Source organism: Lepisosteus oculatus, chromosome 15, assembly GCF_040954835.1.
Source record: "Lepisosteus oculatus isolate fLepOcu1 chromosome 15, fLepOcu1.hap2, whole genome shotgun sequence".
Taxonomy (NCBI): domain Eukaryota; kingdom Metazoa; phylum Chordata; class Actinopteri; order Semionotiformes; family Lepisosteidae; genus Lepisosteus; species Lepisosteus oculatus.
The window spans coordinates 31,429,089-31,449,773 of NC_090710.1; the positions used below are offsets into that span (position 1 = coordinate 31,429,089).

A 20,685-nucleotide genomic window follows, 5' to 3' on the forward strand; every position below is an offset into this window, starting at 1 on the left:
AACTTAACAAAAGAAGATCGTTAGTACACCAAGGTGACGTTTGTTGTGACCACTAATGCAACAGATTTACTTGAACCCAAATGTGAGCCACAGAATTAAGAGAAACTGTAAACTGATCGGAAAATAAACTTTACATACAAACCTTACACCTATTTAGACAAATGCATCACTCAATATGCTGTTGAATAACAAGGATAGTTATTGGTGCTCCACTACAAATGCATTGACGAAAACATGATCCTCGTTCACTATGTGCTCTTCCTTAAGAATCAGAACAAGAACACCTGATCTCAAAATGATAGACTGGATTCAGATTCAGAGAATAATACAGTTTCCCTGCAAGTATATACAGGCCAGGAAGGCTGCCTGGTCAAACAAATGCATGAACGCTAACAGAATGTAGAGAAGAATGCATATTGAAAGACTGTTTCGTACAGATAACAGCGCAAGACCATTTACCAACCGGCAGCCACAAAATGGTAAGTAATAGCACAGCTCTCAGGTCTAGCACATTGGAAGAGAATCTCACCATCTCACACCTTGGTCTGGAAATCTCACGCAGTCGCATCAGGTCTAGGTTGATTTAAAAAAAATGAAGTAATAAATGTGAAGTCTGAAACTGCTGCAGAGATTCTCTATTCCTTTTGCCAATGTGTTTATGTGCATAAAAGAAACCATGCGTGCAAACCGAACGCAATCTCAATTATGCCGACAGCAAATCTCACGCCAATAGAGTTTTGGACCCCTGAGAGCTGTCAAGGGGTTACCTCATTCTTAAATCACCGGCTCAGACAGTCGCTTGCCACTAAATTCTCATGGTAAAAAAAAAAAGGACTTATGGCGCACTCAGAATGATAAACTCCACCGTGCCCCAGTAGCTAAAAGAACACAAAGACGCTTCAAGCACAGAGCTGTCTCAGGCAGCGTCCTGGACACCCTACATCTCTGATGAACCCTACTAATTGAACCAGATGTTTTGTTCAGGTGTAGTGAGTGATACGTTTCTTACTGTGCTAGCCTGCAAAGTGGATGGAGGGTGAAGGTCACCATCTGGCATAAGCCCAGTGGGGAAAACCCCAATAAAGCCTGTGACCACACTGCGCAAGTGACACAAATACCACCGGTTACCCACAGCAACCAATGAAGCAGCCCACACATCCCAGCACTGTAATTACAAATCAGCCTCAACACATAATAATAGACAACTAACACTGGGATGCTCAGTAATAACTACCTTGAAGTACCGTATGCAGTGCTTAAAGGTATATTAAAAATAAAACAATGCCTTTGTTATGATATTGCCTGTTTATTACAAATGGCACGCATTATGTTTTCTTATAAAAAAACCTAATATAAACAAGCCAAACCTGTAATGAACATCTGAAATATTCTGGAGATTTACAGAAAATATAACAGCTCCCTAGGACTCCCTGTCCTCTTGTAAAGGGCAGAAACAATATAAATGTCAACGCTTCTCTGCAGAAGTGCACGGTACTGAATTGACATGCAAACTGGTATCACTGGCTTGCCCGTCACTGCTCTGTACGGTACCTGTGAGCACGCAGATGGCAGGGTTCGTCAGCCAGCAAATGCAAAAAAGCATATCGACCATTTTAAAATCTTACAGAAAGGAAAACTCTCTCGGACGTGAATTCCTCTCGCTGAAGCAGAAGGGACCTGCTGCCTCCCGTTCCCCCTTTTAAAAGCACTTCCTCGCGCAGGGAAACACACCAGCAGAAGAGCTGCTATTAAACATATAAAACAAGCTGCCCCGCCCTGCTGCTGGGGCCGACACCCTGGAATCAGCCGGGTGACACCCGTGTTATCGACTCGCTACCCAGCGGCCTCCACAGGCTGGAGGGCCTCCTCTCGTTCAAAACCCCTCGTGTCCTTACCCCGGCACAGGTCCCTTTCAGTGGGGCCTCTTCCAACGTCAAGCAGGTGGGGACCCCTGAACCCACCGCCCGCAGGGTCAGCCGATTCTACCCTACAGTTTTCTGCACCCATCAGCCTCTCCTCAAACCGCCACCATAAAGCTCTGCCTTTCATGTCCCTCTCTGGCAGGGATGGCCCTGATGACCCCCCCCAGCAGCACGCCCTGCGGGACGGCGGGGTGTCCTGACTCACTTGCTCATGGGAGTAGAGGAGTGAAAGGCGAAGCACTCCCTGGAGCTCCTGATGGGTCTGCCCGCAGGGACATGGGACAGGAAGCAGGAAGCAGGAAGGCCAAAGCTCTTCTGTGCCCATACGGCATGGGGTCATATGAACACATTTCCCCCCCTCACGGCTTTTCCGATTTCCAAAGCTTAAGAATATCACCCCTCAAAACGGATTTTCTACAGTTTCCGTCTGACTCATACTCGGCACAGAATATGCCCATTTTCCCCCTCTGGCTTCAACCTTACACCTGCCCTTTAACATGACCGGCAGGTGGATGAATTTCCATTCCCCACTACAGCATAGGCTGCTTCGCAGGAAAAACGGAAATCTAAATCTATCAGTTCCTAGTGAAAAAATGCACGTGTGGATTTTCGCACGTTTCAGCAGGGATCCGTTTACAACACTGAAGTATATACGCATCTCACTTGTGGGACATTCACAGTGAACTCTGTCGAGTTCTTTCACAGTCTCCCTAAGGGAGAGGGCTGCAGCCCTACTCATGAAAATTAACTTCACCCTCCTAACAGGATTTGCATTTTTTAGGCTGAGTACATTTCAAGCAGACAAAACAAAGGTTCTGTCAGTGATGGCAAGCCCTTCAAGTCACTGCTTCATCTTTATCTTTATTTCTCTTGTGCAAGACCCCGCTGCAGAGGATACTGCCACAAGACAGGAAAGAACAGACTTCATGATCACTTGGTGCTGGTCCAACTGCAGATAAGCACCTCACAACCTTGAAAAGCTACAAAGACAGCAGACATTTCTCACTGGGCTGAACTCAGTAGTCTATTAGTTACTGTAATATCTGCATACTGGAGGACATCAGGATCGTGGTGCTCAATAGTTCACTGAAGTTCTGAATAACCATAAATCAAGTTTCACCTTCTTTAAAATGTTTTATGTTAACTTTATGCTTTACAGTTCAGTAAGAGGGTAAGAGGTCTGCAATCCTGGTCCTGGAGAGACCCTACAAAGCACATTTTATAGACAATTAATTTTTCAATTTCTAAACAGCTTGACGATTTCGCATTGATTAGGTAACCAAAAATGACTAGTTAAATTGATTGATCTAGAGTTCACTGGAACAGAGATCAAAATCCCCTTTATCCTACAAAAAACAGGGTTCTCTAATTGCACAGATTACTTGCTTAATTTATTAACTTTCATGTGTTCCCCATCTTTAAAAAACAGGTGATCTGGGACAGGCTCATGGACTATGGAGATCATTACTGATCTGCCACTACCAGCGTTGGAGACCCCTGAACTAGACAGTGTGGGTCACTACTGAGTGGACTACCAGCTAGTAAGGGGTAGTAAAGAGGGGTGTCTCCTAGTGCTAATCTTGAAAAGGCAGCAGAAACACAATGCTCTGTGATTAGTGAAGTTTTGGTTTGGGGGGTTTTAAAAAATATCGAAATGCAAAGTGATAGAAATTCTAAATCATACCCTACGTACCTTAATGCTAATATTTCTATAGTATAACTCAATGTAGTTCTTCAAAATATTCTATTTCTTCAGCTCTAACAAAACTTCAGAAGAAGATGTCAGAGAAAGATGTGCCCCACAACCTATAATAATCCTAACCTGCATAACCTTTCAGAGTGACAACACATGACATCACACAACATTCAAATATCTAGGTCTCTAAAGGAATTTTGTGTTCAATCTCTATAAGGTTCACATGTAACTCATACTAGAACATCAGGGTTACGAATAATTCTAAATATTTCTGCAGAACAACTTTTGCCAGAAATGTATTGCCAACATAGCCCCAATGGAGTGATATTCATTAATAAAAATGCACCTTAAGAGACATGTGTATTGCATATTGTACTTTTTAAGTGCTCTCATTTTGAAATTCTAGATTTTTTTTCTATCTTTGAAACACTACTTGTTGAAACTCAATATTATACCAAACACTGGTGTCTCTCATCTTCCTTTTTGATTTACAGGATTTTTAACTATCAGGAAAAAATTAAAGCTCTATGTCATGGTCATATAACATGCTTTAAAATTCAGGGCCATGTCCTGTTCTGTTCAGTCGCTAAGATGGGCATGCCCAGAAGTGGAACTTGGAACTATTCTTTTTTCATTCAGGAGAATACATCTTGGACAGAATGGAGATGGCCAAAGCGATCTCAACTAAAAGAGCACATTGTGTTTGCAGAATTAAGAACTGAAGGACAAATGGAAAATTATGAATTCTGAAAAGCCCCCTCATAGAAATTCTGCGCAGACAGAACAAATTAGATCCATCTTCAGTGTGTACACGCATTTAAACCAGTAATTACCCATCACACAAACCCATCAACACGCTTCCTATTAGTCACCATCGGCCAAACTCTGTTAGTGCGTCCGGATTTATTGCTGAAAATAAACATTGTCGTCTTGCAATGGTGTAGTCAAGCAGGTCTTTTAAGTAGTGTTGTATCTAGCGCCTCATTTAGATTAAGAATAACTGTCTCAGATCTAAAAATGAAAAGATCCAAGACCCACCTTTTCACTCGTTATTCGAGAACTTTTGTCATTTTGTAAATCCACTGTGACAGGAATAGTTTTTCCTTAATTTACAGAGAACAGATCCCCAAAATCCATATTCCACGGATCCACGGAATCCGAAAAACTCGGGTATTACAAAGTGTTTATGTACATCGGTTTGTAATCTTCACTTCTTCCTAAAAATCCCTCTTCCAGCTGCCTGAATGCTACTCTGTGGCAACTATACAAGTGGTCAGATATGGTCATATTTATGCCAAATAACTTGGTCTAAAGGATATAAAATGCCTGGTTGCCAAGACCTAGGATTAGCATTAGTAGATTATGTCATGAGTTTAGTATTCAGTACAACACAGTCCAACAAAAAAGGGCACTTTTTCAACAAGTTACAGACTATAAGACTACGAATCAAACCAGCTCCTCAATTTCCGATGACCCTGGACTGATTTTTCTGGATCAGATTTCCTCATTACTCTTTTCCTTTGACTGGAATCAGCTATCAGGTTGGGGTTCGACCTAATAATTACAACTAGTGAAAGAGGCGGATTCTTGTTCGGCAAAGAAAATGCTTTCCCATTTAAACACAAAAAAACAAAAAAACAAAAGCCAGTTATACTCCAGGAAAAAAAAAAAGGCTTACCGGTTTCGGCATTTTTGTCTCCTCGCCACCCTTCCGCTTTTCCAGGGAGAAGCAGAAAAACCAGGAAAGGAATATCTGTGCTGAGCCTCAAGACGGCAAAACTCCCCCACAGCCAACAACCCTGGAGAAGAATAAGGAGTTTTATTAAGAAAGATTTTTAAAATAAACTTCAGAGAAAGTGAACCAAGGTCCCCGATTTACAAAGCCGCCTGTCTTCCAAGGGGGCGTGAATCTGCCCCTTCCCAGCCTCAGATTCTGGGTGCAAAAGCTATTTCTGAGGACTAGTACCGAGATTAAATTTAGAACAACAAACACAAAACACATGGCGGAACTGCTGAGGGAATGATGGGGGGGAGGAAAAGCACGGTGGAGATACGCCAAAGCTACTGAAAACCACCATACGCGTGAAGCAAAAAAACGGTTTCTCGCGCCTCTCTGGGGTACGCGCCTCTGGTAACAGTGCCCAGACTCTGCAGAGGTACGGGAGGAGAATCCGGTCACAGAAAACCTGTCTTCTGCGGGAAAAGTGCTGAGCAAAAATATCACAGACACAAGAAGCAAAGCCAACAAAAAACAGCAGCACTGCTGTTATATAACCAGCCTTGGGGCCCCTGATGCCGAGAATATTGCCATCACAAGCCATTCTCTGAAGTGCCTGGTGATCACACAGTCGACACAAAACAAGACTTTACATTTTCACTGCTTCTCCTCAGTGTCCGTTCCCTTGACATTTTCAACTGTCCAATGCTACCGTCACCAGAAAAGGAAAAACAGGAGGAGAACTGTTCTGAATTTGAGAAATAACTTCTCATTGTGCATTGTCCAAACGGCTATAATTCATAGAAATTCGCAAAGCGAGAACAAAAAGTACTTCCCCTCCTCCTTTCGAAAGCGTTCTGCTGCGGGAGGTTAACCCCTCGTTCCCCATTCGTGCTCAGAGAGGAGATGAGAATCTGCCGGCCTCACATCTCACCTCAGTTTAAAGCAATCAGGAACTCACAACCGTATCAAAAAACATGTCGGCACAAAAAAAAGAACATACATTTTTCTATTTTTTTAGATGAGACTTTATTGATCCCGAAGGGAAATTTAACATTTGAAACCAGTTTGTGAACTGTTAGCGCATATCAGACACTATCTTCCAAATCTTCACAGCTAAACACTACAGAAATGCCTCACTGTCGGGTACTTAGCAAAACAGAGGCAGAAGTGCCATGGATACTCAGTGTAGCCTGAAGACGGTCTTCGTGTAGCATTCTAAACTCACAAGAACGACTGCTCAGCTGCAGTCCTGTACATATGGCAGGCAGATGCAGCTGACACTTCCCAGACACCACTATTCCCTCACGATTAAATGGCGCTTGGTAATCTGGAAAGAGTCTCATGCCACAACTGCTACATGTTATGCAACAGCAGTATGGATGCTGGGCAGTATAAAGGAAGAGGGTGGCACTAAGCTTAAAGGGCTCTGCCAAACACCAGTGGATTTCTGACAGACCACTGCGCCACCAAGAGCAGCTGGGGTCAACAAAACCAGACCAACGGATAAACCAAGTGTCACCCCACATGCAGGAGGAGTTAAAAGGAGTTATGGGGCGGAGCGGTGGCTCTGTGGCTCAGGATCTGCGCCTGTGACTGGAAGGTTGCCGGTTCAAATCCCGCGGCCGGCAGGGGAATCCTACTCCGTTGGGCCCCTGAGCAAGGCCCTTCACCCCAGCTGCTCCAGGGGTGCTGTACAATGGCAGACCTTGCGCTCTGACCCCCAGCTTCTCTCCCTGTCTGTGTCTCCATGGAGAAAAGCTGGGGTATGCGAAAAGACGAATTCCTAATGCAAGAAATTGTACAGGGCTAATAAAGAAACAATACATTACATTACATAAAACACTCAACAGCTTTCTACAAAAAGCAGAGAACCTCCTGTGCCAGAATCCCCAAGGTTTTTTGTGCTGGAAGGTTTAGGTGGGGGCTACTACTAGTTCTTCTGAGATCCCGACTGCTTGCAACCCCACAGCCAGCTACAAGAGCTGGAACGTGAAAAACTGTTGCACACGACAGGAACACAAAGCTCGGTTTCACAGAGCAGACTTGGACAGACTGCACACAAAAGGCCCTGTGGCCGAAATGTCTGCCTTTGCAGGCCATCTTAACTTTGCTGTATTTAAAATGTCCGGATGTGTTTTTGCACAGTGCACATTAAAGGACAAGCCGGGTGAAGTTTACTCCTGGCATCCATGCGCTTCTGAGGTTCAAGGGGAAGTGTGGCTCAAATCGAACATCAGTCATGCCCAGTTCCACCCAGACTAGGTCGAAACGCGGCGCGTTAACAAGCACCACAAATGGACAAGTTGTGGTGGTTGTTCCAAGGGCGTTTTTACCCTCTACTTTTAGAAGAGCAGTTTGGTACAATTTGTGTTGTCCTTCTAGCGATGTCTGAGACGGGCACAATCCCACAGCCTTCACACGTCAGAGCTATCGCCCGCTGAGCCACCGAAAACAGCACAGGACGACGCTCATGAAAGAAAAGTCATTAAATTAAATCATCTGCAGACAGAAGCCCAGCAAAAAAGACCTTGAGCTCATCGGGCAACAGGGACTGTTCAAAGCACAGCACGGCCAGGACACGCTGTAATAAAAATACTGAACACTCAGCAGACAGCATATGGCAGAGACACCACGCGGAGGAACCGCAGACCCAGAGCCAATCCTCCATAAGCCACAAGGCTTTGCTGTGCAGTAATAATTCCCCAGCCTCCATCTATCTCACAGAGTGACGTGGTCGAGACGCAGTTCAGGAAGACCTAAGTGCTTACCACTGGCCTTTAAGAGTGCCGGTGCTCTAAATTCACTCACACAGGCACGGGGGCTTCGATTACCTCACGCCCAACGAGGGCAAACAGGGTCTTTATCTAATGACCGTTTAAAAGCCCACGGGACGCTGACCGGTCCTCTCGGACCACCGTGGGACAGCGGACCCCCCCCCCCCTCCGCTCCCTCACCACGTCGCGGCTTCACGGCCCATGCAGACCCTCGCCGCCAACAGGCGCCCGGTCAGAACCGGACCGGACGCGATCGACAGGACCCCCAGCCCGTTCCAAGCAGCCACCGACCCCCAGCTCGGGGGGCACATTTCTTTCAGCGCCTCCAGCAAGACTCAAGATTTCTTTATGTGCCCTAAACAACAAGGGTACTGGAACGCTTACTCGTTCAGCTGGACCCCGTAACATTAGAGAGAGAAAAAATAGGCACAAATGACAAACGGACATGGACAATAAATTTAGACGATAGACGTTATAACACTGCAAACAGTGCAGTGCCTTGAAGGGCAGGTGCTAATTTGAGCTGCTGAAGATGCGGACTGCTTGGGGGAAGAAACTGTTTCTGAGTCTACTGGTCGGCGTTCCGATACTGCGATACCTCCTGCCGGAGCCCAGGGGTGGAAACAGACCGTGGTGAACTGGGTCCCGGGGTACAGCTCGAGCCCGGTTGTGGCAGCGGGCGAGATGTGTCCGGTCGATGGGGCGGAGCGGTGGCTCTGTGGCTCAGGATCTGCGCCTGTGGCTGGAAGGTTGCCGGTTCAAATCCCGCGGCCGGCAGAGGAATCCTACTCCGTTGGGCCCCTGAGCAAGGCCCTTAACCATAACTGCTCCAGGGGCGCCGTACAATGGCTGACCCTGCGCTCTGACCCCCAGCTTCTCTCCCTGTCTGTGTGCCTGTGTCTCCTTGGAGAAAAGCTGGGGTATGCGAAATTCCTAATGCAAGAAATTGTATAGGGCTAATAAAGCAACATTATTATTATTACATTATTAGCTCGGTCCGCACACTGGGAAATGAAACGGGCTGTGTCCACACACCTGACCGAGTCAGCTCTCGGGCCTGGCTGAGGGCAGCACCTTTATTCAAGCGCCTCGCCCAGGTGCAAAACAGAGCCCCCCCTCATGTCTACTTCTTCACGCAACGACGATTAACAAAACTGCCAGCGCTCTGATAATGCAGGAACATGAGAACACCAGCCCTTTCTCCTTCGTATTAGCCGTGAGATCATTAAAACAATTTTAATTTTTTTTTGGCATGGGGGGCCTCTCTGGACTATAAAAAATAATTTGGGTTTTCATTTTCTTCCCCTCTGTAATGCACACGTCTTATTAAAAAAAAAGAGGTGTTATTTTTTGGCATGACATGGTTGAGACCCGCATGTGAGCAAACACGGGCAAGCTCTCTCGGGCTGGAAACACAAAACCGAGCAGGCAGGAGCTCTGTGAAGCTCTTCTGTGAGCCCAGCTCGGCAGGACAAGGAGGCTACACTACTGTAATGCACACTGCTGTACACGCAGCCGGACACCGCGACAAAAGCCTGTATCAAATATTCCGGCACAGGGGGAGGGGCCGTGCGACTTGATTGACAGCACGACCCTCCCCAGCCCACCAATCAGCACTCCGCTCGCACGCCCGGGCACCCGCCTCTGCCAGATGGAGCGGCGCTGCCCGAGCCAAGTTCCTACGGACAGCGCGCACGACGAATGTCCTATTCCGGAACGCACCTGCGCCGCCGCCGTGGCGTACTCCTGCCGTTCGCCAACGGAATGGCCTAGGGGAGTTTGCGTAAAGTACTTGTCAGGACCGTCGCTTGTGAAGTTTGAATAACGGAATCCCACGGCACTGTGCGAGAGCGGTTTGTCTTCACCGACGACCCGACGTGGGTGCCACAAAAACACCATCACGGAGGGTGATTTCACGAAGCAAACGCGGACTTGAGGTCTCTGCCGGGGCTCGAAAGACGCCGAAACAGCGGCGTACAGGCGAGGCGTGCAGCAGCCTCCACCGAGAACGTGGAAAACACACTCCTCTTGAGCTCTCGCCACTCCACGCTAATCCTGACTCATATGAAATAGCGTAGCAACAATCACCTGTCGTCTAAAATAAATACAGCGAGCGTCCTCCGTCCTTGCGAGGTCAGAACCACAACAGTAGTTGGCTCAACGCGCAATAAACTACAAGGGGTATTTTGCAGGCGGTGCACCCAATCCAAAAGGAGCTACGCCATGGCCGTCATTATCAATAACTTTCCTGCTGGGCCGTCTTGTTTAGTTATCCAAGAGGGTCAAGTTGCATATCGGCTCATTGCGAAATAAAGTCGCTTTTTTGGGGGGGCGGCGCAGGACTGTTCCACAAGGCACTTCAAGCGCCGCCGGCGAAAAGCCTGCTGCGAAATCTTAAATTGGGGCTGTTGTTGTTGTTTTAAAACATCTAACGTCCGTAAACACAGAAATATTCCGGTTGCCCGGGCTCTCGCCCGTTTGCTAGCAGCAGCCCCGGCGGTCCAGGGAGACCGCACACGCAAGGAGCCCCCTGTGGGGAAGGACGCGGAGCAGCGGGCGACCATCGCGCTGCCTCACGGGGACCGGCGGACTCCCCGCCGCCCGCTGCTGCCAGCGTCGCTATCCCGTCGGGGGCGAGATGCGCAGAGGTCTCCTCTCGGCACCCCTGCGCCGACAGCACGGGAATGCGGCGGCGCCCAACACAACACAACACGGCACACACAACAGCACAACCAGCCCGCTGCACAGGACGGGCAGGAGAGCCAGGCCCTGCGGCTCACGGCGGCTCGGAGACCGGGAGAGGCAGGGAGATGAGCATTCACCCCCTCCTCCTCAGTTCTCTAACTGTTCAACACCCAGCCAGCGCGGAAAAACAGCGACCCGCAGAAGACTCACCCAAGCCGGACCCGACGCCGGAACGTAAGGGGGAACGGGTCGAGCCGATTTCCAGACACAAGTTGTTTGTCCCCCTCCTCCTCCTCCTCTCGAGATAAAAAAAATCCCCGTCCACAAATTATGAATTAAAAAAAAAGGGAGCGAGAGAGAGAGCGAGTCTCCTTCTCCGTCTTCCTCTCCGCTGCTCCTCCTCCTCCTCCTCTTCCTGGCGCCTCGGCCGGTGCCCCTCTCCCCGCGTGCGCGCGTGCTGCCGCTGCGGAGCCCCGCGAGTTCCGCCGCTAGGAGGGAGGGCGCCGCGCGCTCGCCTCTCCCAACATGGCCGTCGGTCTGTCCGTCCGGCCGGCCGGCTGGCTGGCTGTCTGGCTCTGGCTGTGCGAGGCGAGGCGTGGCTCGTCACCGGGGGGGGGGCGAGAGAGAGAGAGAGAGGGAAGGAGGGAGTCGGGGCTCCGCGTCTGCGGGGTTTGAAAAGAGAAAAATCGCGACGATTTGCACGATCCGCCAGTCCACCCCGCGTTTGTCCCGGTGAAGCAGGGCTGACCCCTCTCCCCCACCCGCGACCCCAGCGCCACACTGCCGTCCGAGCGAGACCAGCATCACCCACTCGGGCTGAGGGCTCGCCAGCGCCTTGGGTCAGCGTGCGCGGAGTTGCACATCCGAGAAAGATCACTTGTGGCAGCTCGGTCTCTGACCACAGTAGCCTCACCGCTTAGCTAAGGCGAGAGCTTCACTTAGATGTATTTGAACTCTGCCTTTTCTTCCTTATAACGTGTGTGTGCCGTGTACTCAAGGATAAATCCAAACTCCCTACGTGCTGTGCAGTATCCACGGCTGTAGGAAAGTTCTCTAGCTCAAATGAAACGTTATGCCTTTTTTAGGTTGAGAACTGAAGGTTAAGATCTGGTTTATTTTGGGAGGTTTTCCACCTCTTACTTGTAACATTCAAGTAATACTACAAATTCAAACTTATTTTTGTTTATAATTATTTTAATGGTTAAAAAGTGAGTTTCAGGGGCAGCACCTGATGCATCCTGATTGCACGGAGTAGTGCTTGTAATCTGAAACGTAACATTTTAATTATTTTCAACAATTAGGAAATATTGGTCGTCGGGAGACGGACAATATTTCTGTCCAATACCTTCGGCTTTTTTCCCGTGTTTAGAATAAAGTTTCCAAACCTCAGGTTCTCGGTTTTAAAAATAACTTTCTCCTAGTGCATAAACCTCATTTCGCGCCCGCTAGCCATGCGGATTGATCAGAAGGAAAAACGTGTTTCTTGTTCTTGCTTTTCGTTTCCTCTCTATGTCCTTCGATTCCACTGGGCATTTAGAAAGGAATTTCAATGTACTATTCCCGCTGTTCACATTGCTTTGTATTGCTACGTTTTATGTTAAATACAGTACTACCATTTTTATGGGCGAACTGTTATGAATTAATTCCCTTAATGAAATGTTTACTGGACCCGAGATCAACAACACAGCACAGCGCGCGTGGGATCGTCTGTAAGCTTCAAGCCTGGAGTGTTATTTTCTGACTTGAGGAAACGTGAGCTTCCACAGATAGAATATTCCCGCCTTCCAGACTGCATTCTCAGATCAGAGATATGTTATCTGCACGGCGCACTACACAAATAAAGAGCAGGCAACACTATAATGCTATTTAAAAAAAATGAACGGGGAATAATAACTGCTTAGCTAGGATTCGCATGATTTATGTCTCTGTGGACCGGCACGCTATCTTGGCTTCTGTGATTCCGCTGAAGGCAGCATCTCTTGCCTCATGTTCTATCACCGCCCTCCTGGCTTGCTCAATTAAAGAAGCCTTTGTATGAGAAGCAACAAGCCAGGACCCGTAACGGGCTCTTTCGAGTCCAGACCTCTCGTCTAGTATTCTACCGCCAGGGCGCCTTGGATATCTTCCAGTCCGGAACCTTCTTCACCATATTAATCATCGATCGTGCACGTGTGTGGACCTGCAATGTGCACGGGGTGATTGCGATGCGAGTCTTGCACGTCTTAGCTAAAGGTCAGGCGACATGCTTCCATAGAGCTTTCTTGAGCAGGAGGTGTCAAATTACAATTCTCTGGCTCCTCAGCTTGAGCACCTTGACCAAAAGGGTGTAATTTATTACTGCAATTCTTCAATACATTTTAATAATTATTATTATTATTAAAGAGTGACATGCAAAGAAGCGTTTTTATAATCAATGCTAATCACCTCTTTGAAGTCTGAAACAAGATGTCAGCGTTAGTTCACATTTGATAACAGCGTCCTTACAGCAAAGATACAAGGCATTTCTTATCTGCAAAGAGAAAGCAATTGTCTATTCTTGACAATAAGGATCTGCTTAGAAGGATTTTGTCTACTCTTTCCGAAGGCGGTGTAGGGTGCCAGCAGTTGCGTTTGTCATACCTGGATTAAAGGAGGTGAAGACATTACCACTTCGTCTGGTAAAGCTAACACACACATATACTGAAACAAAAACAAATGCTTTTTATGTGGAAATCAATGACAGTTATTTTTGGTTTACATACAAAATAAATAAGACCATGTCTGTTGTTGTTTTTTTTAGAAATTCCCCATCTGTCTTTGTTGTATTCTTTTCTCTGCGGATTTTGCACAGTTTTGATTACACGTTATTGTTATTGTGTTACTGTCTATTGTCTTATCTTCTGTTCTATTTATATACTGCACCTGAGTGACTAATGAGAAACACTTTTCACTACACTATGCACCTGTGTGAGTATAGTGACAATAAAGTTGAATTGAATTGAATTGAAAAGCATTGAAGGTCCATAATTTAAAAAATATCCTTGACAGGAGACAAGGCTAGCAGATCGTTAGTGGCTGTGTGCTCTGCTCCTCCAGCCCAGGCTGTAGTAATGATGCCGTGTGTGTTGCCTAATAGGGTTTCCAGCTGTCTTTAGGGCTTCTGGGCCAATTTTGGTTCTGAACACGAACCAGCACATTTTAACGGAAACCCGCTCAGAGAGGAGGAGCGACTCGTGGGCTTTCTGGGAGTGGAAAGGGAAGGTGGAAAAAAAACAGTTCTTGCAATGGATCGTTTCTGTCAGTTTTCCACAATGCTCCTTGCTCCAGCTCTCGCTGTGTCTTGGCATGATCCTTGAAACGAGAATGAGCCAAAGCCCGGGATGGGAAACTTGGGTGGGAGTCGGGAGCCTGCCCACATGTGGGAGAGAGAGAGAGTAAACACTGCAAGTTTAGGACATGCAACAGTGCATGAATTCACATGCGAATACTGATCAAAATATGAGCACAAGCAGAAGCTCAAACTTTTCAAAGTACTCAGACACAAGGATTAGAGTTAAAGTCAAGAACAGCAGTATTATATGAGACATGCAAATATATTTTCAGTATTTCTTTTAATCACCAGGAACGTCAGATCATAAGCACATTTTACTTACTTGCTTGAATTCCCATAATCAGAATTCAGATGATCAATGCACAAACACACAAAAATCACTTTAAATGCATAGACCTTTGAAGAGTTAACCCGCCTGTTTCTTTAGAGTTAAAGAAGGTTCAATCATGGAAATCCTACGGTTAGCATTCGTGTCTGAGGTATCCAAATCACCATTCAGATTAATGGAAAGCAACTTAAGTGAACTAGCTGTAAACAGTGCTCTGTCCAAGCTGAGCAGTGATTGAGAATATCGCATTAACAGCAAATCACACATTTAAAAGTAGACACTCCTGTTTACATGAGTACTAATTCATAAATTCTTTGTCAGTACTGTATCTCTGCCCAGCAGGCAGAACCCCAGGACCAGACTTTACACAGCATTTTATTTTTATGCACGTTCCATTGATTCATTTTGAAATTAATTTACATTTGGAAATTAAATTAGATAATTAGATATTGGTAATGGTAATATTGGGGAAAAAAATGTTCAGAGCAACACAAAGAACCAGTATTTTCCTTTTCTTCAGTAAAAACAAGACTTGAACTTGCTGGGTCCTCAGTTCTAAGAGATAACAAATTGTCCCTTAAGTCTTGTCCTTGAGCCCCTTAGGAGACTCTGACCAGCATTGCTGTAGGATCCAGACCCTGATACTCTCGTTAGTTGCCTGTTCCCGCACGTTACACATGATGCAGCATGAAGCATTTTCCAAAATTAATGGACTTTTTAATCAATTACAATAAATTATTTTGTCTTCAACAGAACAAAAAAACCTCTTGGAAAACATATCCATGATTTAAAATTTCAGTTTCCGAAAGACTGTTGACTTAAAGTAAGTGTAATAAAGCCAATATTATTCTGAAGTATGTAATATAACAGTGTAGCGTAGGATCATAAGAAATGAGAAAGAGGATGACAATAAAAGTTTCTCAAGGTCACAAAGCAGATGTTTGACCAGCTCTACCCATTTACCAGTATTTTCAACGAATAGATTTTCCTTCATGAGAGTGTCATTTTTAAAAATTAAATCACATTTAATAACTTTTAAAGAATTCTACCAATGTTACACTGTGGTTTTATACTTCTCCAAAAGACACCCATTTAATTATTACCAACTTAAATCACAACTGGAATTGCAATCTAACGCACACACGCCTTTTCTCCTCTTTAGCAAGTCTGTTACAGCATATCCTTGCCAAACAGTGCAGTACTCTGTACTGTACATAATCTTGCTTTGTAAACACAAAAACCCACAGAACAGTGTGGTTAAATAAATACCTGCAAGCAAACTTTATTTCATTTGTTTATTTGCGATCATCAAAGCAATCAGTCTCTGTTTGGAAGCAAATATCCTCCTCGTCTTGAGTTTGTTGATCATGCAAAGCAGCAGAGTGGTAAGACTCTGTTCAGCAGAACATGGCGCTGAACTAGGGTGGCATGGTGGCACAGTGTTTAGCATTTAGCGTTGCTGCTTTGCAGTGCTGGGGCCCTGGGTTCAATTCCTGGGGTGCTATCTGTGTGGAGTTCATGTGTTTGCATGGGTTTCCTCCCACAGTCCAGAGGCATGCTGGAAGGTTAACTGGCTTCAGGGAAACTGGCTCTGGTTGTGTGTAAGTCTGCGATTGTGTCTGTCTGCCCGATGATGGACTGGTGTCCTGTCCAGGGTGTACCCTGCCTTGTGCCTGTTGCTTGCTGTTATTGGCTCTGGCTGCCCTATGACCCTGAATCGGAAGAAGCCGTTAGAAAATAGACAGATGGGTGGATGACACCAAACTAAGCTCATTACATTGTGCAACTACTTTCTTTGTTATACTGTAGTATTGTGGCACATGCATTGGTAAAACATTGTTAGAAAAATGAATATATGTTTACATTCATACTATGAGGCATACTTAAGATTTAGCTCAGGGCTCCTAAATTTCAGGAGGAGTTATACACGCCCAGGTTAACCCACTCAATATTAAAGAAAGGTATGCACAAGACATTTAAAATAGACAAGTAAAGGTTTATTTCATGCTGAAAGGAGAAGAAAAGAAACACAACATTTCGGCTATGGAGACAGCTCGATTTTCAGCATGGAATAAAACTTTACTTGTTCCTTTGCAGCCTACGCATGCTGACGCAGCTACCTACTTGAGTTATTTAAAATAGACATTTAAAATAGCTAAAAACACTGTTAACAGTGCAATATTTTACTTCATATATATTCACGTTAAAATAATGATTTAATTGGCAGTAATTGGCAGTCTCCTGGGGCACATAATACTTAACACATAAAGCTTGACACAAAATGTCTAAGACATGACCGCAGACTGGTACAGATATGTCATTTTTACTGCAGTGCTTCCTTTAGCTCAACAAACACTTCGGTACAGCTGCTCCTTGCCTGACAATCCCATTACCCAGAGCGTATGATGCTTGGTGTGCCTCTATCTAACAATCGCTTGCATTTGTATTGTGTTTTTCACTCCAGAGGATCCCAGAGGGCTTGGGTAAATGGGCTGAATGCCCTCCTGTCGTCCGTAACTGCTCTTCTATATACTGTAGGTAATAAATAATAAATAATACATTTAATTGAAGTAGCACATTTCATTAAAGTGAATCTGAATGTGCTTCACATGAAAAAAAAGCTAGAAAAAAGAGAAATCAATGAACCTAACAAATACGAGAAGAGATAAGATAGGAAATGAGTTTATAGCACTGGGAGATGATAGGCTTGCTGGCGGTGGGCGGAGCGGTGGCTCTGAGGCTCAGGATCTGCGCCTGTGGCTGGAAGGTTGCCGGTTCAAATCCTGCAGCCGGCAGAGGAATCCTACTCCGTTGGGCCCCTGAGCAAGGCCCTTCACCCCAACTGCTCCAGGGGCTGACCCTGTGCTCTGACCCCAAGCTTCTCTCTCTGTCTGTGTCTGTATCTGTGTCTCCGTCTCCATGGAGAAAAGCTGGGGTATGCGAAAAGACGAATTCCTAATGCAAGAAATTGTATAGGGCTAATAAAGAAACAGTATTAGGAAAGGATCTCTTAAAGGTCTCAGTGGAAGCTGCTTGAGTGAGATGACTTGTGGCTCCACAAGAGAGCAGCAGATGGAAAAGCATGGTCACCCAGAGCTTGCAGTTTGCTACTGGGGACCTGCAGCAGATCAAACCGACCTGATCTTGAAGACCAGGGTGACGTTATGAACAAGATGAAGGACAGGGAAGTAGATGGGACCTTTGCCTTTCAGAGCTTTAGAGACCAGGAGGAGTGCTTTAAAATCCACTCTTTGGTGGACAGAGAACCGGGGGAGCTTCAGGTAAGATCCCATTTCACAAGCTCCCGCCTGGGCGACACATGACACCTCCAGAAGACCACTACACAGCAGATCAGGAGAGAAGTGAGACCTCACTTCACTACTTAAACTGAGGTGGAACATCACCAGGACACTAGACAAGGCGAGCTGTGCCTTGGAACCTTTGAAGATCACAGAGAGCCTCTCAGCAGGGACTCCTATAGCACGGTACCAGACTGGGGCACCGGTTTGGACATTCTGGTAAAGAGGGAAGAGCCCATAGAGAGGAAAACGACGTGCTTCCAAATGTCAAGGAGGTGCAGTCCAGAGGGAAAAAAACCATGAACAAATACAGGATATCGTAGGCTCTCAGTACACTCCAAAAATATTATTTATAAAGCAGTCACAGTCTGATGAAGGCTTTAACGCTGAACCGTTGACCACTTTTTACATAATAAATATTTTTGGAGCATATACAGTAGTCCTGTATGCATCTAATTGATCCTGTTTTTGACAAAGGGACGATCGCCACCTACTGGTCCAGCAACACCAGGTGCCCACCGCAGTATCAGGGTGACCAGCGCTGAGTTGACCAGGACCAGCACTGGGGCGACCAGCACTTCTTTGAGAGTTTAATCTTTTCACCTTCGAACAGAGAGAAATCCAGAAACTTTAAGGACAAAGTCAACCTTATAGATTTTAAAATACTCTCAGATTCCACAGTGAAAGATGAACCAGTGGTCAGAAATGAAACTAAGCAGAGAGGGGCTCCCGAACACTCTTCTCAGTTAGTTGCTATATGTCCAAAAGCCCACTGCTGGACTTCTGACTCACGCCAGACCCCGGCAGCAGATCACGCCTACACTCCTACCAGATCTAGTTTCTGACTCTTAAGGCTCTGAGCAGTCTGGCTCCATCATACGTCTCTATTCACACTCCCCACTGTGGGCACACTCCTCTGCTCACTGTACCTGGGACTGAATCTCAAACGGCTGATGGCCGCGCCTTTTCTGCCACTGGTCCGGTGTTCAGGAATGACCTTCCTCAGACTCTGCGAGAGACAGATTCTCGGACTCTCTTCAAATCCAAATTCAAAACTCACCTTCATAAAGGGGCGTATATCTGATTACCCTACATTCTATCCTGCATAGCCTTTATGTTTTTGTTTAATTTTTTTCTTTTACTTTTTATTGCACTTTTTCGTCTTTTTCTTTATTGCTGCGTACAGCACCCTTGGGGCTGAAAAGCTGCTTTATAAATACATTTTTAAAATGGATAACAAGAGGAATTTCTTGACCCAGACGACTGTGGCAGTCTTGAACAAGATTACTGAGGCCGGCACCAACAGGTCTGTGAAGAAACAGCTGGATGAGATCAATTAGCTATTAAAAAACAAAATGAGATAGATGGACCTCTCGCTGGCAAACTTGTGTTTCATAACCCACCTCGTCCTCCACACCCTTATATACTAAGAGCATCTGGCTTCACATTTTTAACCTCTAACATTACCGATGTTATTACAGATCTGGTAGCACCTGGACTGTGGAAATTGTGTGCTGATATCTTTGAGAATCAGGTGTTCTCCACTGACGCTCTCTAGACAGGAGAGCAAATTTCCTTTCTAACTCAAATCAAGGGAAATGGAAATTTAGATTAAGGGTTTACTAATGTTCCCCCGGCAAACCAGGAAAGAATGAATAGTTTTGGACATCCCCAGATAACATTAGCAACTTACAGTATTTAAAAGGTAACGTTCGCTGGGCATTCTAAAACAAACATACAAATACATATAAGTTTTACATGAAATATTTGGAAACAGTTGAAAATAAATAGAGTGGGTTAAAAAAAGGTTCATGTACAGCAATTGTATGTTTTCAACTTTGGAAAACTGCCTTTGAACGGAAGTTATCCTTTGTTAATGAAAGTCAAATGATAGTTTCCATGTTTATAAATATAAGTCGATTAAATGACTAAGAGCATTACCAGAGTAGGGCTGCAGTTGGCCAAACAAGGGTTTAAAGATCCTTTTAAACCCTCTTAGTGGAAATGTGAAAACTTCAGAAAGTGATTAATAAGTCATTATTAGAGAAACTAGGTATGCGATCCCATAGTCAGCCTTTCCTAAACAAATCACAAATGAAGCAAACTGTTCGATTAAGCAAGGTAGTGTTTCGATTGTCATTTTGACTATAATGATTTTAATGCTTTAGATTGAATTATTCTCTCCAATTTTGCGCTGAATGTGGGGCTTTCTCTTCAGCGGAGGTCTGGATTTTTAGCTTTCCCTAGCCTGCAGCAGGCGTGAAACAGGGTGCGTATTGGCGAGGTGTGTGTTCACTGAGACTGCTCCACACACACACACAGAAACGCCATGATTACTCCCTCCTCACCCACACACATCCTGAGGAAGAGCAGGGGAAAGCAGAGAGGACAGAACCTTCACTGTTTCCTCTGATTGTTAGAGCATGTTAGGGTAATTGAGTAAAGAGATGCTTCTGTTAACGTTGAGCAAAAACAGTCCAAGGGTGAAGCAACAGCTTTTTTTAAGTTAATAGACAAGACAAAACCCCCTGAGATGCATTTGCGTATACAATACTTACACGACAATAGATAAAAGACAGCACAAATATCACAACCAATGAAGCAAATAAAAATATAAACTATATATCTGTCATGAAAGGTATCTGGAATAAATCAAATCTGATGATTAATAATTACTTTAAGGAGGGAAGGGTAGACGGTATGATATTCCACTGCTTTTGAAAGCTTCCTATAGTTGTATATAAAGCTGATTTTTTCTCAGTACTTGGAATCCACAACACAACTTTAATCTTCGACCTGGGCTCAAAGGAATGACCGACAGGCAGAAAGAAATGATTATTTTTAGTTCTGAACAGAGAAGACTATGACAGGACCTGGTTCTAGTATTCACAATCCTGAATTCCAACCCAATTCAACCCCAAGTACGTCTGCAGAATCCACACTGAAACACA

General features: G+C 45.4%; 1 protein-coding gene across 1 annotated transcript in view; it reads right to left on the reverse strand.

Annotated features, from left to right (window-relative positions):
• Positions 1-11,381, reverse strand: part of LOC102682335 (radixin) — a 49,843-nt gene extending 38,462 nt beyond the window's left edge. Inside the window, exons 1-2 of the mRNA XM_069179219.1 lie at positions 11,008-11,381; positions 5,297-5,417 (exon numbers count right to left, since the gene is read on the reverse strand). Of these exons, the coding sequence (XP_069035320.1) occupies positions 5,297-5,308 (12 nt within the window). The 5' untranslated portion in view covers positions 5,309-5,417; positions 11,008-11,381. The remainder of the gene's footprint in view (positions 1-5,296; positions 5,418-11,007) is intronic.
• Positions 11,382-20,685: the final 9,304 nt, after the last annotated feature.